The sequence below is a fragment of the Hippocampus zosterae genome, chromosome 5, assembly GCF_025434085.1.
Source record: "Hippocampus zosterae strain Florida chromosome 5, ASM2543408v3, whole genome shotgun sequence".
NCBI lineage: Eukaryota > Metazoa > Chordata > Actinopteri > Syngnathiformes > Syngnathidae > Hippocampus > Hippocampus zosterae.
Window position 1 is genome coordinate 8,490,110 of NC_067455.1, and position 19,026 is coordinate 8,509,135.

Sequence of the window (19,026 nt, forward strand, 5' to 3'; positions counted from 1 at the left end):
CAGTCGGCGAGGTACACCCTGAACTGTTTGCCAGCCAGCACACACAGACGAACAACCATTCACACTCGCATTCACACCTAGGGACAATTTGGAGTGTTTCGTTAACCTGCCATGCAGATTTTTGTAAATTGGAGTACCCGGAGAACACTCACGCAAACTCCACACCGGAAAGAGAAGGCTGGAGCTGGAATCGAACCATGCACCTCTGTACTGTAAGGTGGACGTGCTAACCAGTCGACTACCATGCCACCCGTATGAGAACATTTGATTAAAATAACGATTAAAATTCAATTTATGTCAAACATGGTTCTTGTATTTATGATAAAATATGATGAGAAAAAATAATACAGGACATAATAAATTACACACAAAGCGTTTGTTTGGGAAAGAAGGGGCTGCCGCAAAGTTGTACCACCTACATCGAAATCTGAGTCAGGGAAACCTCTGTATAATATCATCTAAATACTGCATGGCATAAAAACGTTCGTGCGCAGGGTACCTGCAGTCAATGATGAAGCCCAGGGAGGTAAGAGTGAGCAGGATGTAGCCGGTCATCCCCAGGATGGTCAACTGGGTCAGTGTCTAGGGTACAAATACAGCACATGGCGTGACTTCCAACGGAAAGCTGCAATCAGCATCATGGGTGTTTGGCTGACAGTGTCTCAGGAGAGCTTTCCACAAAGCACCAAGCTGTATCCCACTGTTTACTCGGCAGTGCCAAGGCAAACAAGCCTGAGTGTGCTAGCACATGGCGGGTACACAGCAGCACATTAACGGCAACATCTTACTGTACACTCGGGCTGCAGAACATCTAAAGGGCTTAGAAAGTATTTCGCCACAGACGCTCACCCCATTCACCCATTCACTCAGCCATCCAGTCACTCATCACCTTCACTCAAATACTCACGCACTCAGTCAGTCGCTTATGTTGTCACTCACTCAGTCATAAAGTCACACAGTCATTCAGCGGGCCGGTCGGTTGGGCAGCCACTCACTGTGTCACTTTGTTGGCAAGTCAGTCAGTCACTTACTCTCAGCCCGCGAGTTGGTCAATCACCCATACCCACACCCACACCATGGGTCAGACAGTCAGTCAATCACTCAGTGAGTGACTTACTCAGTGGGTCACTCACTTACTCAAACGCTCACTTGCTCACTCCGTCAGCCAATCAATCAGTTCGTCACACAGTCGGTCGTGATTCACTGCGTCAGTAAATCAGTCACTTATTCACTCACTTGATGAGTTGGTCTATTACTCAGGCATTCGGTCATTCATTCTCTGGTTCAGTTGTTCATTCCTTCAATCGTTCAGTCACCTACTCCTCAAGTGCACCTAAATGTGTCTAAGGCCAAAGGACATTTATTTATGTATTTCATTGGGACAGTGCACATTAATCAACATATAGTTTAAGACAGCTGTCGATTAACATGAACAAGAGGTTTTTACAAGTACAAAATAGTAAAGTGTGTTGTCTATAAATGACGACCAACTTCAGTTCACCAACAATTGCGTGACAGCAACACGAAAGTTAGCAGTAGCGTTTGGTAAGCTAGCTGGCTAGCCGGCTCGCATGCATACAGCACATAAACACAAAAGGGTGACATGATTTATTGTGGGAGCCGGCGAAGCTCACGCTGTTATTTTCCTTTGCAGAAATCCTGATTGCTGCATCCTGAAGGCTATTTTGCTTGGGAAAGGCTCCAGTCCACAATTAAGGCGTTTGTGTTCACTGCCGGACCACCAGCTGGTGTTTCATTTTCAGGCGAGTATGGGGAGCCCTCTCGGCCCTGGAGGTGTGTGTGTCTGTGTGTGTGTGTGTGTGACCACAACTGAGGAGTTAAAAAAAAAAACTAGAGGGGCAATTTTATTTGGGAGTTGTGAAGGAGTTTGGGCGTGACGGCACTTCTCGGCTAACCAAAACTATGCCTGAAGGGGGAAAAAAAAGGCTTCCAAAGATAACTGCCAAGGAGACCCGATGCTTTATTTTTCTGATGGAGGAGGAAGGGAAGGGGGTCTTTTGGCTTGGGCAAGTGGAAAATAATAGACAAAGGTTCCTCCAAAGGGGAAGGCCGATCAGTCATTCTGTCATGATGTTAGACACAGCTCATTTTTCTTTTTGTTTTTTAAGTAAAAGTTACCGGGCTCCGGCGGCCGCAACAAACTGTCATTAGTTCAATCATGTTGGCCCAGACAAGTAGTCTTCAATTAGGGAGCTCAAGACCTTCTTGTCAGACGTCCGCAGGGACCAAACATCTTAGGCCATGTCAACACTCGCTGTCAGTTTAATTAAAAAAAAAAACACACACTAAAAATACATTATAGCTGAATTAACAATAACTTTTAATAACAAACTTTTTCATCTCTTGTATGCTGATCGGCAAGTTCTGAATAAGCATGATAACGATCCTGATCATTTGGATCACGTGCGTTGCGGCAGAGAGAGATGGAAACCAGGCAGGATGTAAAAAAATGCATCTTCACCTCATCGTATATCATATACACAATTGGTCATGCATTTCTCATGCTCATGCACTTGAACAACAAATCAAGTTTTTAGCCAAAGATGTGAAAAATGGTGACAAGCAAATAATATGATCCAATCTACGTTAAGAAAGGACTTGGTAAAAGGTGTAGAATTTTATTTATTTGGCAGTGATTTTCTGCCAAAATGAAAAATAGTTTAGCAAGGAACATGAAGGTGACACACTTTATTTGCTTTAGTGGGCCGTGAAAAATGATGACGCCCGTGCGCGAAGGAAATTAGGCGCCATGAAATGAGACAAAAGGAGGCTGGAGATTTGGCTAAAACAACATGGTTGGCCTTGTACCGAGACTTTTTTTGTCATTTCTTTCCTGTAATTCCCATGTGCCTTAATGTGACAAATACATACCGCCTGGTTTTCGAAGAGCTCGTGGTACGTGTGCAGCACCAGCAGGAAATGTGTCACCACGTAAACTTGTACCGGCAGCGAGCAGCTGGGATCGTGAGGCTTCTCCTCACCGGTCAGCTGCCAGTGGAAAAGAAAGAACAAACATTCAGAGACCTGAAACCACTTACTCGCAAGGCACAACCACTCGGTGAAAATCATTAGGAGAACAAAATCTCTGGGATGAGCTTGCCTTTAAAGGGCTCCTGGAAAGGGACAAAGTGATCCAAAATTCACCTCTTCAAACCAAAATGGCAGATTTTCTGTCTTTTTGGGAATGGCTTCGAGACTTTTTTTTTGGATTGCCTAATCATGATGAATTTCGAAAGAGTCGTCCATGAGGAGAAAGGGGTGTCAAAATATTCAATAGATTAATAAACTGCATTGTTTATTTATTATTAAATTTGCTGACCTCCAAAATGGGAGCAGTGTGGGAGTCGTTTCCAACAGGAGCTGGAGCGGACAAGATTTTTTTCTTTCTTTCTTTATTTTTTTAAATAAACTGTGGTCCAGGACTAGAGTGGGAAGGGATTTTTTTCACCCTCTATTTTGTGGTTGTGTTTGGCATTTTGTTGCCAGATCTTGATGCCAAGGAACTATGATGAAGTGAACTGACATTGTAAATAGTTTTTTGGTTTTTGCACAAGTAGGATTCTGGAATTTATTTATTTTTTCCAAAGGTTCCACTGGGATGAAAATGAGCTCATTAGGTCATCTGGATTATTATATTTTTTACTGGAAGACGTGAGTCCATCCTTTGGAATTTGCTCAGTCATTTGGCCCCTTTCTGTCATTTGGAAAGAAAAAAGTGGATGAAAATAAATTGACCAATCACAGACAACGAGGGTTTCTCAGGCATCTCGCCGGCCCTCCTCCTCAAAGCACCTGCAGGTACGTCGGGGGTCGTGGTTCACGTGGTGCACCATCGTGAACCATGAGATGACTGTAATGGCATTTGGCTTCCAGGGTTGCCTTCGAGGGGTCAATTTGAATCGTGAACATTTTTTTCCAAGTGTCACGCATGAGGGAACTAAATATGTGCCACCATCAACGTTATTTCAAAGCTAACCGCCGGCTCGTTCCACTGGAGCCTTTCTGCCGACACACACACACACACACACACACTCATACATGCACATTTCCACTGGGGTTCTGACATGCGGTTTTAATTCCAGAGACGGTGAAAATGAACTTATTGTGTGCCGTCTACAAAGGCTTTCCAGCTTTTATTTGATGTGGCCATTCCTTGCAAAAGTTGCCTAAAGCTCCCGCCGAGACGAATTCTCCTTTTGAATGATGTGAGGTCACGAGGCGGTCGCGCGCCCACCTTTGGAACGAGATTGTAGTTGCCCAGCCGAGGGTTTCCAGGCGTCCAACTGGGACCTTTGACAAAAGTTGACACTTTGTCAGCGAGACTTGAGTAGGTGGTTGACCTTCTCCACAAGGACAAATAGTAGTGGAACTGAAAAAAAGAAAGACAAAACACCAAATAACAGCAATAACACGAACAGGGGGAAAAAACATCAAAGAGATGTTCGGTCTAACTGTAACCACACCTATGTTGAGTTTGTGTTTTATGGCGAGTCATCAAACTTTGTCCACACATGATGAGGAATTATGATATACAGTAATTTATCGCTGCTCATCTGTCTATTCTAGTCATGATAGACATACCAACCAAATGACAATGCGAAGTGAAACAGAAAGGTCTATCTGACTAATTTAGAACAAGATCCCTGGAAATGAGCCTAAAACGGCCATTTCAAACCAAAATGTGAGACTTCCTGTGTCTTTTCCAGGATAGCTTCTTGAGAATTTCTTATAGGGCTTTAGCTAGACATGACTATCAAATTTCATGTTATGGTGGTCAATTATGTCATTAAAAAATAAGTTATGGTGAACTGCACAACAAACCAAGCTTTCTGATATATAACCATACTGGGATGGCTGACAACAGCTTCATCCAGAATCTATATTTCAAAATGGCCTTGTTCACCACAATATGGTTGTTTGTTTGGACTATGAGTAGCATGTAATGCTAAATGACCACTTAATGCACCTTATTGCCGACTTGATTTTTATTGGATGCTAGCGAGCATGAATGCACATGTGCTAGCAAGTATGCTAACAGACGTTCTAGTGAGCATGCTAGAGAAGTTGTGAGCAAGTGTGGTACTCACCTGACTTGTGATGATTTCAAATGAGTTGCTGGGGTAGACCAAGCCATAAACCACCTTGTCCTTCTCTGGTGAGAAGGTACCTTAAAACAAAAAACAATAATAGGCGGCATTTGCATTTCTTGACTTCCATACTCAAGCCAAAAACAAAATGCATCAGCAACCTCAACATTTGCACCTCAGAGTTGATGTACAGTATATACCAAAAAAATAAATGCTCCCATTAGCAATGTTAACCACTGCATGATGTTAACATGGGCCTTTCTTCAGTTTAGTACTGTGTTGCTAATGTTAATAAAGGCAACAATGAGCTGTTTTCGCCACTACAGCTTTAGCACAGACCTGAACTCCAGCCTGCTTTTATAAAAGTATGAACTGTTTAGTCACCAAAACTGAACACTTAGCAGTGTTAGCCATGAAATCATTAGCACGGACCTTCAATGTGTTTGCATACCAAACAATCGGTCCCAGATGATTAGGATTCCCCCAAAGTTTTTGTCAATGCAGTATAGGTTTCTTCCTGTTAGAAAGGTGAAGGAAAGGTTAGGATCACATTTGCAATAATGCTAACCAAAATCACATGACCAAATAAACAGATGTTCACCATGGTGAACTCTGTGATGCTTGGGAGTGTTGAAGATCCACTCCAGTGGCCCCATGTCTCGGATTACCTGAAATAAAAGTAAAGTTGAAGTACAGTTCTGCATTTTAGGATTCCTCAACACAACTCATACCCAGTTCCGACTCCTGAACATAAATACATTTAAAAAATAAATAAATGATTGACCACTCTAAATTGTCCCTAGGTGTGAGTGTGAGTACGAATGGTTGTTCGTCTCTGTGTGCCCTGCGATTGGCTGGCAACCAATTCAGGGTGTCCCCCGCCTACTGCCCGAAGACAGCTGGGATAGGCTCCAGCACCCCCCGCAACCCTAATGAGGATAAAGCGGTTCGGAAGATGAATGAATGAATAAATAACAAGGTGCAGACTCCGGTTTCAACAATAAATGCAAAATTGGGTGGATGTGTCTATCATCCATCCATCTATTATCCGAGCCGCTTTATCCTCACAAGGGTCACAGATATGCTGGAGCTTATCCCAGCTGACATTGGACAATCAGCAGGATGAAAATATTTGGCAGCCAATCAAAGGGGGCATATTGACAAACAACCATTAGCATTCACAATTACACTTCGGGACAATTTAGAGCACAGGTGTCAAACTCAAGGCCCGGGGGTCAGATCTAGGCCGCCACATCATTTGATGTGGCCCGTGAAAGCAAATCAAACATGTTGACGTCTATAATGCTTGCTAAAATTTTAACCAAAATTTCAAATTCTCATATGTAATATACAAGAGAGCGATTGTAAGTTTTCTTGTTACCAAAACTCTCATTACAGTAACTTAAACTACAGTTGAATAAACCATTATTCTAGACTATCCTTATATGGTTTCACAGTCATAACAGCCCTCCAAGGGAACCGGGAAATATAATGTGGCCAGCGACAAAAAATGATTTTGACACCCCTGATTTAGAGTCTTCAATTAACGTACCATGCATGTTTTTTGGAATGCTGCCAGCTTCCGACACATGCCCCTAAAATGCTTACCTGGACAAAATGAAAAATTTTGAGTAATTTTTTTACTTCCATGCAAAAGCGTATCTAGCTGTTTCACACTCAATGAAAAAACGTTTTCCTTCACAACTGCATTTTGGCTGCATAACACTGAAAAAAGGGGCCATAAAGCAGGCATTAATTACACACCTAGAGAAAATAGCGTCTGTTATGAGAACTTTGGCTTATGGCGCACTAAAAAGGCTTGAAAGGGGGTGTTGCAAATCCCTTAATTCCCGGGAAGGATAGTTTAAAAAGGGGGGGAAAAAGTTGTACTTTTACTGGCTTTGCTTCTGTTTGGAATATTTAACAACACTCATTCATCTTTATTGAGTGGATAGCCAAGAACAGACAGGGACAGACAAATAAGATAAGACATTTTGTCATGGTGACGTTAATGCTTACCTCTGTGTGCAACCAGAACTGGAAGAGCAGATTGAGTTGAATGTGGACAGCAAAGGCGGACGGTGGCACGGCCAAGGCCATGGGCACGTAGAAAATCTGAACATGATCGCAAATATGATTCTCAATGTTTTATTTATGAGTGTTGGATAAGTGCATGGGAGTAGGAACAAACCCACGAAGTCAGCTGCTGGGTGAGCGGCTGCCGTAGAGCCGTGCTGAAGTTGTAGTACTCTGAACTGTGGTGCACCTGGTGGGCTGCCCAAAGGATGGCTACCTCTACACAAACATCACACACAGAACATATTTATAGGGGACATATGACTTTTCCTTGTTCTCCAAATTGAGTAAAACTAGAGCTGGTCGATATGATGATATATTATTGCAAAAACGACAGGGAAGTGTCTATCGTGTCACTTTTGTACTCCAGTGACTATGTAAATTTTTTTACCTGCAGTCAAATACAAGCTGTAAGAATGACACCAATTCAGAAAATTTATGCATATAGTATACCAATACATATAATATTAATAATGTGTTTTCACAATATAGCTCTGAGTTTTGATTTTGACTTTTGAGATCTGCACAATAAAGCTTTTCAAAATTACTTTACAATAGAGCTCATGTTTTTTTTAACTTTTTTTTTTTTTAATCAATTTCTGTCAGTAGCATTATTTGTATGGAAAAATCATCCACTGGAATGAACTGGGATTCACTTTAACAGTCAGCGGAGTGCATCTTCAGCTGTCGTTCACTTTTCTTCTGCAAACTGTATTCTACGTACATTAGCAAACCATCTTAGATCACAGATAACTTCAAAGGTGTACAACAATTCGGCTTGTTGTCTCCATTTAAAAAAAGAAATATCAGGTCTATTGTCCACTTCATCCTGCTAAATTGAAAAATTCCGGGGGTTTTTTATCCGAGGCCGGCACTACATCATCCCAGCACTGGCTATCATTCTTCTGCTGTTTGGTGACACCCGTATCGGTGTTACATTTACCTTTTAAAGTGCAACGGGAAGAAGCCAGTTAAATTTTACTGGTTAGTGGAGAGATTTCCAGTCCAGTGCATGGACCACGGAGCACTTTTGACACTTTAATCCTTCCAAAAAAACCTCTTAAAGCAAAATAAGTTGCGGTTTTGCACAGAAGTGGTGATTTGTGGTTTAATTGCACAACTGAGCCCACTTAAAAAAGGGCTTACTCTGTCATTATTAGCTCATCTGAAGATTCTACTCAGGTACGATAAAGTGATTTATGTCGTTTATGGATTTTGTGTGCTCAATCACATCCGACCAACAAAAGTGAACTGTATTGAGGCCAATAGTCATGAAACCAATGGGTCGGGGATCACCCGCACCTGAACAAACACATTGTTGAGAAGTGCGAGTGCGTTCCAAGGTCCAATCAGAAAAACTACTTCAGGGGAGGAGGGGGGAACCCAGAAGGATTCTCGGCGAAAATTAGGTTATTGGCCTTATTGCTCGAGCTCGGCAGGTGTGATAGAATGGAGGTCCCAGGGAGTGTCGAGGAGAATTGACACGCTCCAAGTAAAAATGACGGCTCTGGGATTAGAACGAAACAAGAAAGAGCAGAGCTGGGACGTGAAAAGATTTGGAGGATTCCCAAGTGGGAATAAGGGCTGAAAGTGCTTCCCTCTAGAAAAGACAGCTGTGGACAAGGTGGAGTCCAGGCACTGTTTGGATCACAAAACTGTTTTTTTTCCCTCCTTTATATTCCACATGTGCACAGTACAGTGTGATCATCAGTCACATTTGGGTCATAAAAAGAAAGAAAGAACAACACTAAAGATGTCAATGGAATGTTTTTATTATGTAAGAAAATGAACAATGATTGCAGTATTTTTTTTCTTCTACTTTGCGTTGACCACAAAGGAAGAACATACGATCGCCCAGTCATTGTTAAATTAATATTTTCAAACCATGTATTTAATATTCATTATTCTATTTTAAAAAATTGAACAGTATTTTGAGATTTTTAAATACGGGGTTTTTGGACAGCAGTGTATTTTTTTCAGGATATACCTATCCGTTAAATTACTGCGCTGCTTCATTTTTTTTAAATATTGCGCAACTTTGGTTTTTGTGATTAATTCATTCCAAAAAAGCAAACTGTATGAAAACCAAAGCAATATTTACCAAAAGAAATAATGTACATCCAATTAATCCACTCTATACACCCCCACAATATGAACAAAAATAGGGGATTTTTTTCGATAAGGACTATATTTTAAAATACAGAAAATAATTTGAAATCCCCAAAATAATGTGAAATACAGTAATTATATATATAAACTGACTAATGAAATGGATAAGATTAAACAGGTAAATGGATGAAAATTTAAGCATCATCACATGAAAACTCCAACAAGAATATATTGGGTTTTTTTCTTAACAATTGTTCCTTTCTATCTACAGCCACAGCTTTGGCCATTTGGCTAGATTGCTGCTCAATCTTGTAAATCAATATTAATCTTAAACAAATAATGTTATATTCAAAACTATACTTCATATTTTATGTTCTGTTCCAAGATTTTTTTTTCTCCTGATATTTCATTCATTCATTCATCTTCCGAGCCGCTTGATCCTCACTAGGGTCGCGGGGGGGTGCTGGAGCCTATCCCAGCTGTCTTCGGGCAGTAGGCGGGGGACACCCTGAATCGGTTGCCAGCCAATCGCAGGGCACACAGAGACAAACAACCAATCGCACTCACACTCACACCTAGGGACAATTTAGAGTGTTCAATCAGCCTGCCACGCATGTTTTTGGAATGTGGGAGGAAACCGGAGCACCCGTAGAAAACCCACACAGGGCCGGGGAGAACATGCAAACTCCACACAGGGAGGCCGGAGCTGGAATCGAACCCGGTACCTCTGCACTGTGAAGCCGACGTGCTAACCACTGGACTACCGGGCCGCCTCTCCTAATATTTTTATTCCATAATCATTTGACTTCCCCAGTTTTTGTGTTGACGTCCTCAAAACAAAAACAACAGACAGTAAAGCCACAAAGTGCTAATTTGAGTAAATCCTGAGTGTGGTGCTGATCTATCATGAAGTAGTTGTTGCTGAGTAAAAAGTATTAGGTCTTTATGTTCATGCATTGTTCCAACACCACAGTCTTTCCCCCCCCCCCCCCCCCTTTTCCTGTTCATGCAACAGTAATGTAGCTTGGCAAGGTCCAGCAGCGTGGCCGCATGAAGATTGATGCTCCTTGTCACCGCTAGGAAATGGGAAGCGCTAGGCTTTGCTGAAAAAGCCCATGTCCTCATCTCTGAACTCCACGGGATGCCACATAGTTTGGCAGATGTCGTTCAGAAGGGAAGAGCTTTTAAATGGTGAGCAGCTCTCCCGCTGCTAAAAAAAAAAAAAAGAGAGAAACACCAGGCCCACCTCAATCTCAACCACCTCCCTGAAACATCCTCGGAACATTTGGTACGTTTTATATGGACGTCATTAACCATATTGTTAATTCCGGAAAACATTGAGTGCCTTCATGGGCCACAGTGATGAAATAAAATATGTAGAATGCTAATAAGGTTAACAGCTAGCATGCTATGAGCACACGCGGAACCATATTGTTTATTCTGAAAAACATATGTAGCCTCAATGAACAAGAGCTATAGTAGTAGGTTCTTCACGATTTGAATACTCACCGATATCTGCAGTACTTTTGTGAAATTTCATTTAATACGTGGGCAAAAAAAATTGTGAACAAGACCTTTCTTTCTGACGCAGATAATTAATTCGCTGATGTGTCAAACTGCCGCAGTGTAGCACCAACTACTGCTGAGGAGGACATGATATCAGACATTTCTTTGCCTATCGTAGCATGGCTAATATCCCAGAAGAAAACCATTGTGTCAAAATGGGCAATCACTATTGTGCTTAGGCTATGCAGAATGCTTTTGTAATTTCAGTCGGTATGCTGACATCTCGCAAAACAACAACCTAATGACAAAAAGCACAAAGTCCGATCATGTCCTGTGGTTAGGCACTACTCCAAATTACAATTCATCAAATGCTAACATTCTAACAGTTTATATGCTATCAGATGAGCTGCCCTCTAGTTGGAACCTATTCCGAATCCAAAAATTTGCTAACAGTTAGTATGCTTGCCCTGTAGTTGAGTACTATTTCAAACAAGAATTGCTCTAATGCTAACATGCTAGCTGTTGATACATTGAAGAAATGTGGTATGTTCGTGCCAAGCCAGTGAAATTCCTGAAGCATGACATCACGCTAAGACCCTCCTGGCACTAATAGCCAGGGCACTTGATTTAAAGTCCTGTGAATGGAAGTTTGTCCTGTCAATCACGGTGCTAATGAGCTGTGAAGTAGCTGGCCATGTTTGGATTGAACGCCTTTCGTCTGGCGAGCCAACCCAAACAAAGATCGAAGACCGAAGAGGACTGGACCGCTACACCACTGTTCAGCTCAGTCACGCACACCAATGCAAACAAACTCTTCCTGGTCAGGCCCACTTTGGCCCACTACAAACAACTCCTCTCTTATATACAATTATAAAGTGATATGTTCCAAGTTCAGGCACAATCCGCTGGTCCAACTCTCAATTTGGTTGACCTTCGCATTGAGATAAATTATATATCGAGTAATTCATTCAAAAACATAAATACGGTCATCACCATTAACAATAGTAGCTGATTAAATGTCAGTGGAGACTCAGCTAGCTCGATGGATGGCAGCTAGCACTCGAAGCTAGTGTCGCAAGACTGTGATTAGAAGAAAAACGTTTTTCCAAAGAAATTGCTTTCGCAATAATTCATTACTCATTTTATTAGATTATGAAAACAATATTCTTAATTCCATGTGAATAAAGTCAGAGTATTATACCCCCAAAAGTCAGACTTTTATTCGCAGAAATTGTTGACATTTCATACCAAAACATTCGTAGGACTATAAATAGAAACAATTGCTTTTTAAAGACATTTAAGTTAAAATATCAGGAAAAAAGGTGTAATTTTATGAGTTTTAAAGAAGAACATTGTTCGTGGAACAGCATAAATGCATTCTTTTGGGTCTTTAAAAAAAAAAAAAAAAAAATCACCAAACAAGAGTTCAGTTGTATTGATTCCGACTACACGATGACTTGGATGACTGACAATTCCCCAGACGTGAAAACACACTTTTTGATCTCAAGATATTAACCAGAATTTGATCATTTCACAAATAGTGCTGTGAACACACAGTTGTGCACCAGTGTTGATACAATGACGAAGTTATCCGAGTGAGGAAAAAAAGTATACTAATACAACGACCTTAATCTGGATATCAAGGACAGGAAATAAATATTCAAACAGCTTTCTATACTGCCGGGTTATTCAGTCTATAGGTGACATGGCGTGACTCTGGGTTTGTCAAGGCTAAAAATAGCTTGGTGACATTACGCAGCTAAACACTGCTGTTAAAAGGAACAAACCTGGTCAGCATCGCTACACTGGTAGTCATCTGTACATTTTCCTCAATTAGCAGCAGGGGCCCCAAAGAAAATATCCCGTCACCATTACGGCACCAGCGGCAATGAGTGTAGACATCACGCAGGATGGAGGACGGCTTTCGCGGTTGTACTGCCATCGGAAAATACAATCTGCAGTGAACTTTCACGCCCCCGCAATATCGCAGATTTTTTTTCTGGGCTTTTACAATACGCAGAGAGGCATGTCTAAATTTAGACTTGCTTGCCTTCAAAGTAGTACCGTATTTTGCCACAAGATGCCGGGCAGCACTGTCTGGAAAAAGATGCAGTGAAAGAGAATGTGAAGAAGTCATAGAAGGTCTAGTTTTAATCACTGTTCCAACAGAGCAATGAGAATAGATTCTTTACAAATTGTAATCGCAGATGTGCAATAATGTGCAGGCTAGAAAAATGTTGTCAATTCTTGTGACTTGTCACGACATCCTTACGCATACCAACACAGGACAATTAACACGCATATCTTCCCTATTCACTGCCTTTTGCAACAATTATATTCTTCTAGTCACTCAGAAGACTCATTTTGCTAATCTTTTTGGGCATCTTCACCTTACAAAAAAGTCTTCCAGTGTTGTTGGAAGCGAAAAGCTACTTGTACATTAGAAGAGAGATTTTTAAAAAATGTTTTTAATTATAAATAATTTCTGAGAGAAGCAGTCACATTGGTTACGATGAAGCAATTATTATGTACGTTGCCGAATATTGAGTTAACATCATTAATATTTGAAGGTGTTTCTACAAATGTATCTATTGTGCACGTTGTCGTGAATCACTGGCGAGAGGAACAATCGCATTCATTATACACACAAACGATAAATACGTTAACAGGAGCACATAAATGTTTGTTGTTGAATTTGTGCGCTATTTCTTGTAGTTTTCATTTTCACTGTGCACGGTACCAGTGAAAAATAATAGATATATTTTTTGTAATTAGTTTTTTATTTTTTTGTCTTTTGTAGAAACTACTACTGTGCAGTGGCATATACAGTATCATAATGTGGGATCAAGCGCGCGGTAATTTTTTTGCAGTTGGGTCTGCGGATTATTTTTACTTCTATTAATTTCTGCTTCTAGAGATTTCTATGATGCAGAATAGTGATTTATTATGAATAAGTGGTGAGAGGGCTGGTACATTGGATAGATTAGCAAGTGGGCAGTGGACACTTTTCTTTTTCACTCTATGAACCATTGTTAGTCATGTTTTTTCTATTCTGCAAGGTGGCAGTTACCACAAATGACTGGTGAGAAACTATTCCATTAATAAAGAAATTGTACGCAATGTCTACGCTGACTAATAGTTCTGGGCCACATAAAAATCACGTGGCGGGCCAGATCTGGCCTCTGGGCCTTGAGTTTGACAGTGGTGCTCTAATCGGTCGTAACGCGCTCGTCTCGGTTCAAAGCCCCGGTGATGTTGTTGATGTTATCGGTGTCTCCCATGACCCCCCCTTCCTCCCCAAACGGCCCCCTTTCTCGCTTTCTCTCTCTCATCCTGGCCTTCGATTCGGAGGTGTGGGGATGCGAGGGCCAGGGTTCTTTGGTCAAACGTGCACCGAGGCCAGGAACTCGCCGTCACCGGCAAGATTTATGAAGTGGCCCCCCGGGGCCAGGTTGAAGCTTCCATGGCAGTTCTCTTGAAATAATAACATCCACACGGGAGGAGCGCCGCGCACACGTGTTTGTCTGCTGCTGTATGCACAGCTGACGGGGAAAACGGAAAGAAGGGATGCACAAGGGAAGTTAAAAAAAAAAATCCAACAAATAGCACCTGAGCATGACTGAAAGATGCCGACAGTATTGACTGGCATGACTGATTTTCTGCACTTAAGACACCCACTGCCTCCAATCAATACATGAATTAAATCAGGGTTGGGATTACTGGCTTCGCTGGTAAAGTGTCATACATACACATTTACTTACTCCACTTTTTTTCTCAAAATGTTAAAACTGAAAATGTACTTTTTCACAGCATGTTTCAAAATGATGACTTTTTCCACCTTGTGGTATGTCTTATGTTGTTGAGTAAGTCACCACGTATGTGTTCAATTCATCTATTTGCTTATATTCCTCCCGCAATGTGCAAAAAATGAATTCTGTTGGCAATCAAGTTTGCGGGCAAACAAGCAAATCATTGGTAAATCAGGCCCTTGGTGTTTCCCAGTTATGTTTCTTTGGGCCATGTTGAAAAAAACAAAGTCCACAAGAGGCAGAGGATTTTTGTACTGGTTACGACGACGAGGCATTAGAGACGAAAGCGTGACCATTTAGCCAGACCACTCTGCCTTTTTGGGCCACTAAAAACAGCGTGGCCTGGCGAGACAACTCTATTATCTCATGTATAATCAAAGGCAGGATAGCTGAGGGTCTGATTAATGGCCTCCGCCCGGCCGGCGGGGCCGCATTTAGACGCAGAGCTGCCATTAGTGGCGCTGCAGATAGACGCGTAGAGTAAACAGCATGAACGCGCCTGTCAACAACACGGCCGCGTCCGACCCCGGGCCGCCTCGCGCACCCAAAACCATCTGCTTCCATGCTCCCTTTGCTATTCTGGTGCACTCCTCAGGTTATTTGATGGATGCGGTCACAGCTTAACTAAAGGTCACATCTTGCCCAGAGGTTAGACAGTTTGAGGCGGGGAGCTCTAAAATGACAGACAAACACCACAAGAACTGGAGATTCACAATGCAGCTTCACAATGTGAGCAAGATGGTCACAAAAGGCAATACTGGGAACACCTTCAAGTAGTTCAGTTTCAGTGCTGGAAAACATGTACCAAAATTAAACTTTTTGGACCTACACACTTCAGCAGACCTCATTTAAGGCAGCATGAGAATAAACTAACAATATATCGCCGGGGATTGAGATTGAGCCCTGCCACCAATAGCTAAAATCCATGACAAATTTACGCCAATCTATAAAGGTTTATAATCATCTATAAATGCCACAACAAGCGCAGCTGTTGTATAAATGATGCTCCTCAATTCACCTCAACAAACTTTTTTGGCACCCAGCTGCCACAAGACGGTAGCAAAGCACAACATTTGTTGAAATGAAACTGACTTTAACATATACTGTAACTATCCATTCATCCATCCAATGAACGGATAAATAAAAGGACAAAGTGAAAATAAATACGTCAAAAATCTCAAGTAAAACAAGAATATCTAAAATAATATTCATTCATTCATTCATCTTCCTAACCGCTTTTTATCCTCACTAGGGTCGCGGGGGGTGCTGGAGCTTATCCCAGCAGTCTTCGGGCAGTAGGTAGGGGACACCCTGAACTGGTTGCCAGCCAATCGCAGGACACACAGAGACAAACAACCATCTGCGTTCACACTCACACCTAGGGAAAATTTCGAGTGTTCAATCAGCCTGCTATGCATGTTTTTGGAATGTGGGAGGAAACCGGAGTACCCGGAGAAAACCCACGCAACCAATGCTGTAACCTTTTCACATAATGCTATGGATTTTTTTTTCCTGGTAAATAATTTTATAATTTTATATTTAATCCTTTTCTTCCCTCAAAATATAAACTTTCATGAAAAAAATGTGTTTTTAAATTAAAAAAAAAATCAACAAATGATAATGTTTAAAATATTAAAATTCTCACTACATTTTTGGCCAGCATTATAACCTCATCTCGACTTTTTCCCATCATAATATTACCACTTTATTTGCATTAAAATGAAGTGATTCCAACGGTAAATTTGGTTCTGTAAACAGATGAAGTGGAAGTGGGGAGCGGCGTCACGGAAAAGCTCGCGGTGGCAAAAAGTCTGCTACGGTTTGGACTCTGGAGTTTTCCGTCCAGGGTGAATCCTAAATTTGCACGTGTGGCAAGCGTGAAGCCGAGCAGAAACGTCTCTTTGGTAATGAAGACATCAGCGTGTATGTCTGACTGCCTCTCCAAAGTGTTTCCACTTAATTACGTTGCCGTCGCACTTTCATGTGGCTACTACGGCAGAGGGGAAAAAGGCCATAAAAGACTTGAAGCCGAAAGTGCTTCTTTACATGGAGCTAATAACAGCCTCACATCCCCGTGCACCACGTTAATCTTTAGGCAGTTTTCTATTGGACGCTCTCCATAAAGCGAAACGGGAAGATATATGGCCCTCATGCCTCCACACAAACTGAATTTTGTGAAGTTTCAAAGCACCCAGGAGAGATCAGACCTCTGCCAGAAGTAGAACAATGTTCATTTAGATCAGCATCAAATGCTGTATTTTCCTCGGTTTCGTGCATTACTACCTACTGATGGAGGAATGCTTGTTTTTAAGGGTACACATTGGAAAAAAAAGAAGCATATCAAATGAATGATTTACAAATCAGAAACGTTTTTTTTTTCTTATTATATGGCACAATCAAGGTACACAAAGACGCTAAAGATATTAACGGAAAAACGACTGCATTTATTTTACCCCAAAATTATTGTAGCACATCGTCACTGTCCCGTGCAAAACATGTGTGTCCATTTTTAGTAACTTTCGACATATTTGACGTAAACACTTACTCATTCACAGGTCAGCGACGATATAAACATTTGACTAATTTGTCAACAATTTTTATTTCTGCTCATTTCATTCAAACTCTTAAAACCGCGGTGTCCCTCGAAACAGGTAATGCATCTCACTCGTGTCTCACAAATGTGTGCATGCAAGTACCATGGGCGAAGCGGTGGAACCAGTAGTAGCAAAAGTCGACGGCCAGAAAGCTGAACCACCAGGTCCAGGCCGAGTCCCAAGGCAGCTCCACAAGGCGGAAGTGCTCCCACACATACACGTAGGCCGACAGCTCCAGACCGCGCACCAGCAGCCTTGAGAGGGGCCAAAATTTGATGACAATCTGAGTCAAGTGAGTTTCAAGCTTGGTCACAGAAAGAATTAAACTCCATGAGTAAAGGGAGTCACTGGTTTTGAGAAACGAGGGACTTGTGTTCTTTTATGTTGAACACGCTATGTTAGCTTCTAGCGCTTGCTGTGAGCTCACGACCCAGACACAGAAATTAAATTAATAAAAAGTACATCAAATAATTAAAATGAGAATATCGGTTCAAATGTGAATTCATCTATTCAATTGCACATTAATTTTGTCTTTTTCTCATTATAATCAGTGTTTTTTTAATAATTACCTATGAAGTGATTTTACTTCATTAACATTTTAATTATATTTATACAATCGCTGCATATATATTTAATTTGGCACAACAAAAGCTTTCCATTGTGTCATGAAATAGTTATTAAATAATCAAGTATCAGTAATTTAAAAATAAATATGGGAAAATGAAGATCATGTCAAATAAATTGCAAAACCACCCCCCAAAAAATCCCGTAAATAAGCACAAATTCCATTACATGAATAAAAACATTTACTAAATAAATACTTAAATTTAAATCATATTTCACACTTGTATTCATGGTTAATTTCAAGTGTTCACTTTTTAAAATGAATGAGTTGCATGTTTAATAAATAGATTTAATACAATATAATTATTTGTATCTCACACTTACTGTATTTATTCATGGGCTATAAATAAAAATAATTTTAAAAAAAATAAAGAAACTTTTTTTTCACCTGTGCATGACAATAAATCCATCTAGAAGATAATAATTTCCGATTAGTATATTTCTGTATTTAGATTTTAATTCATGAAGGTACCATTGAATAAATCATTTTAAGGAATGGATTCTCATTTCACGTGAAGGACATTTCTTAAAAGCTAAGGTGAGCACTCACAGCGGGAGTCGAGACATCATCCCTAAAGACACGGAGATGATGCCATCAGCAATGTTGTAAAGTTTCGCTCCCGAGATCAGCGAGCCCAGCAGCATCTCCAGAATGACAAGGCCCAGGAAGAAAGGGTTGGCCTGTACACACACACACACACAATCATGACTCAGCACCAATTTAGCAAGTAAAAACAAGACATCCAGCGTTGCTTTTTGCAGAACTATTTGATTTGGAGCAGCTGAGAAAAAAAGGCAACTTTCAAGTGCGGTCATCCGTGATGTTTGCTTCCCAGCAGCACCAGCCTGGAAGAAGCTGCCAAGGAACACACTGGATGAACATGGACATTACACCCCCCGCCCCCTCAAAAAAATAATGAAAGAAGAACAATAAAAATAACTAGATGTATCTACTATATTGACATCATATGTAATCCAACCCTTCATTGCCACCAACATATCTGTATGCTCGCCAAGTACGTTTTTCAAGCCATTTCTCTGTGGATTGGAGATCAGCACAGTTTTTGAGTAGAAGATTAGGAGGCAAGTCTCATAATGTTACGTCCATTTTGAGGGAGAGAAACATGATAAAGTCGCACAACGCCTTAAACTCAAACAGTATGTAATTGTATTCGGGGTTTGCATCCTTCCCAGAAAAAG

At 41.1% G+C, this 19,026-nt stretch overlaps 1 protein-coding gene across 1 annotated transcript in view; it reads right to left on the bottom strand.

Annotated features, from left to right (window-relative positions):
- The window catches only part of agmo (alkylglycerol monooxygenase), a 38,650-nt gene that overhangs the window by 13,327 nt on the left and 6,297 nt on the right, over positions 1-19,026 (bottom strand). Inside the window, exons 2-11 of the mRNA XM_052065883.1 lie at positions 18,377-18,507; positions 17,305-17,456; positions 7,300-7,403; positions 7,128-7,223; positions 5,710-5,776; positions 5,560-5,625; positions 5,109-5,188; positions 4,256-4,390; positions 2,893-3,009; positions 500-582 (exon numbers count right to left, since the gene is read on the bottom strand). Coding sequence (XP_051921843.1) covers positions 500-582; positions 2,893-3,009; positions 4,256-4,390; positions 5,109-5,188; positions 5,560-5,625; positions 5,710-5,776; positions 7,128-7,223; positions 7,300-7,403; positions 17,305-17,456; positions 18,377-18,507 — 1,031 coding nt within the window. The remainder of the gene's footprint in view (positions 1-499; positions 583-2,892; positions 3,010-4,255; positions 4,391-5,108; positions 5,189-5,559; positions 5,626-5,709; positions 5,777-7,127; positions 7,224-7,299; positions 7,404-17,304; positions 17,457-18,376; positions 18,508-19,026) is intronic.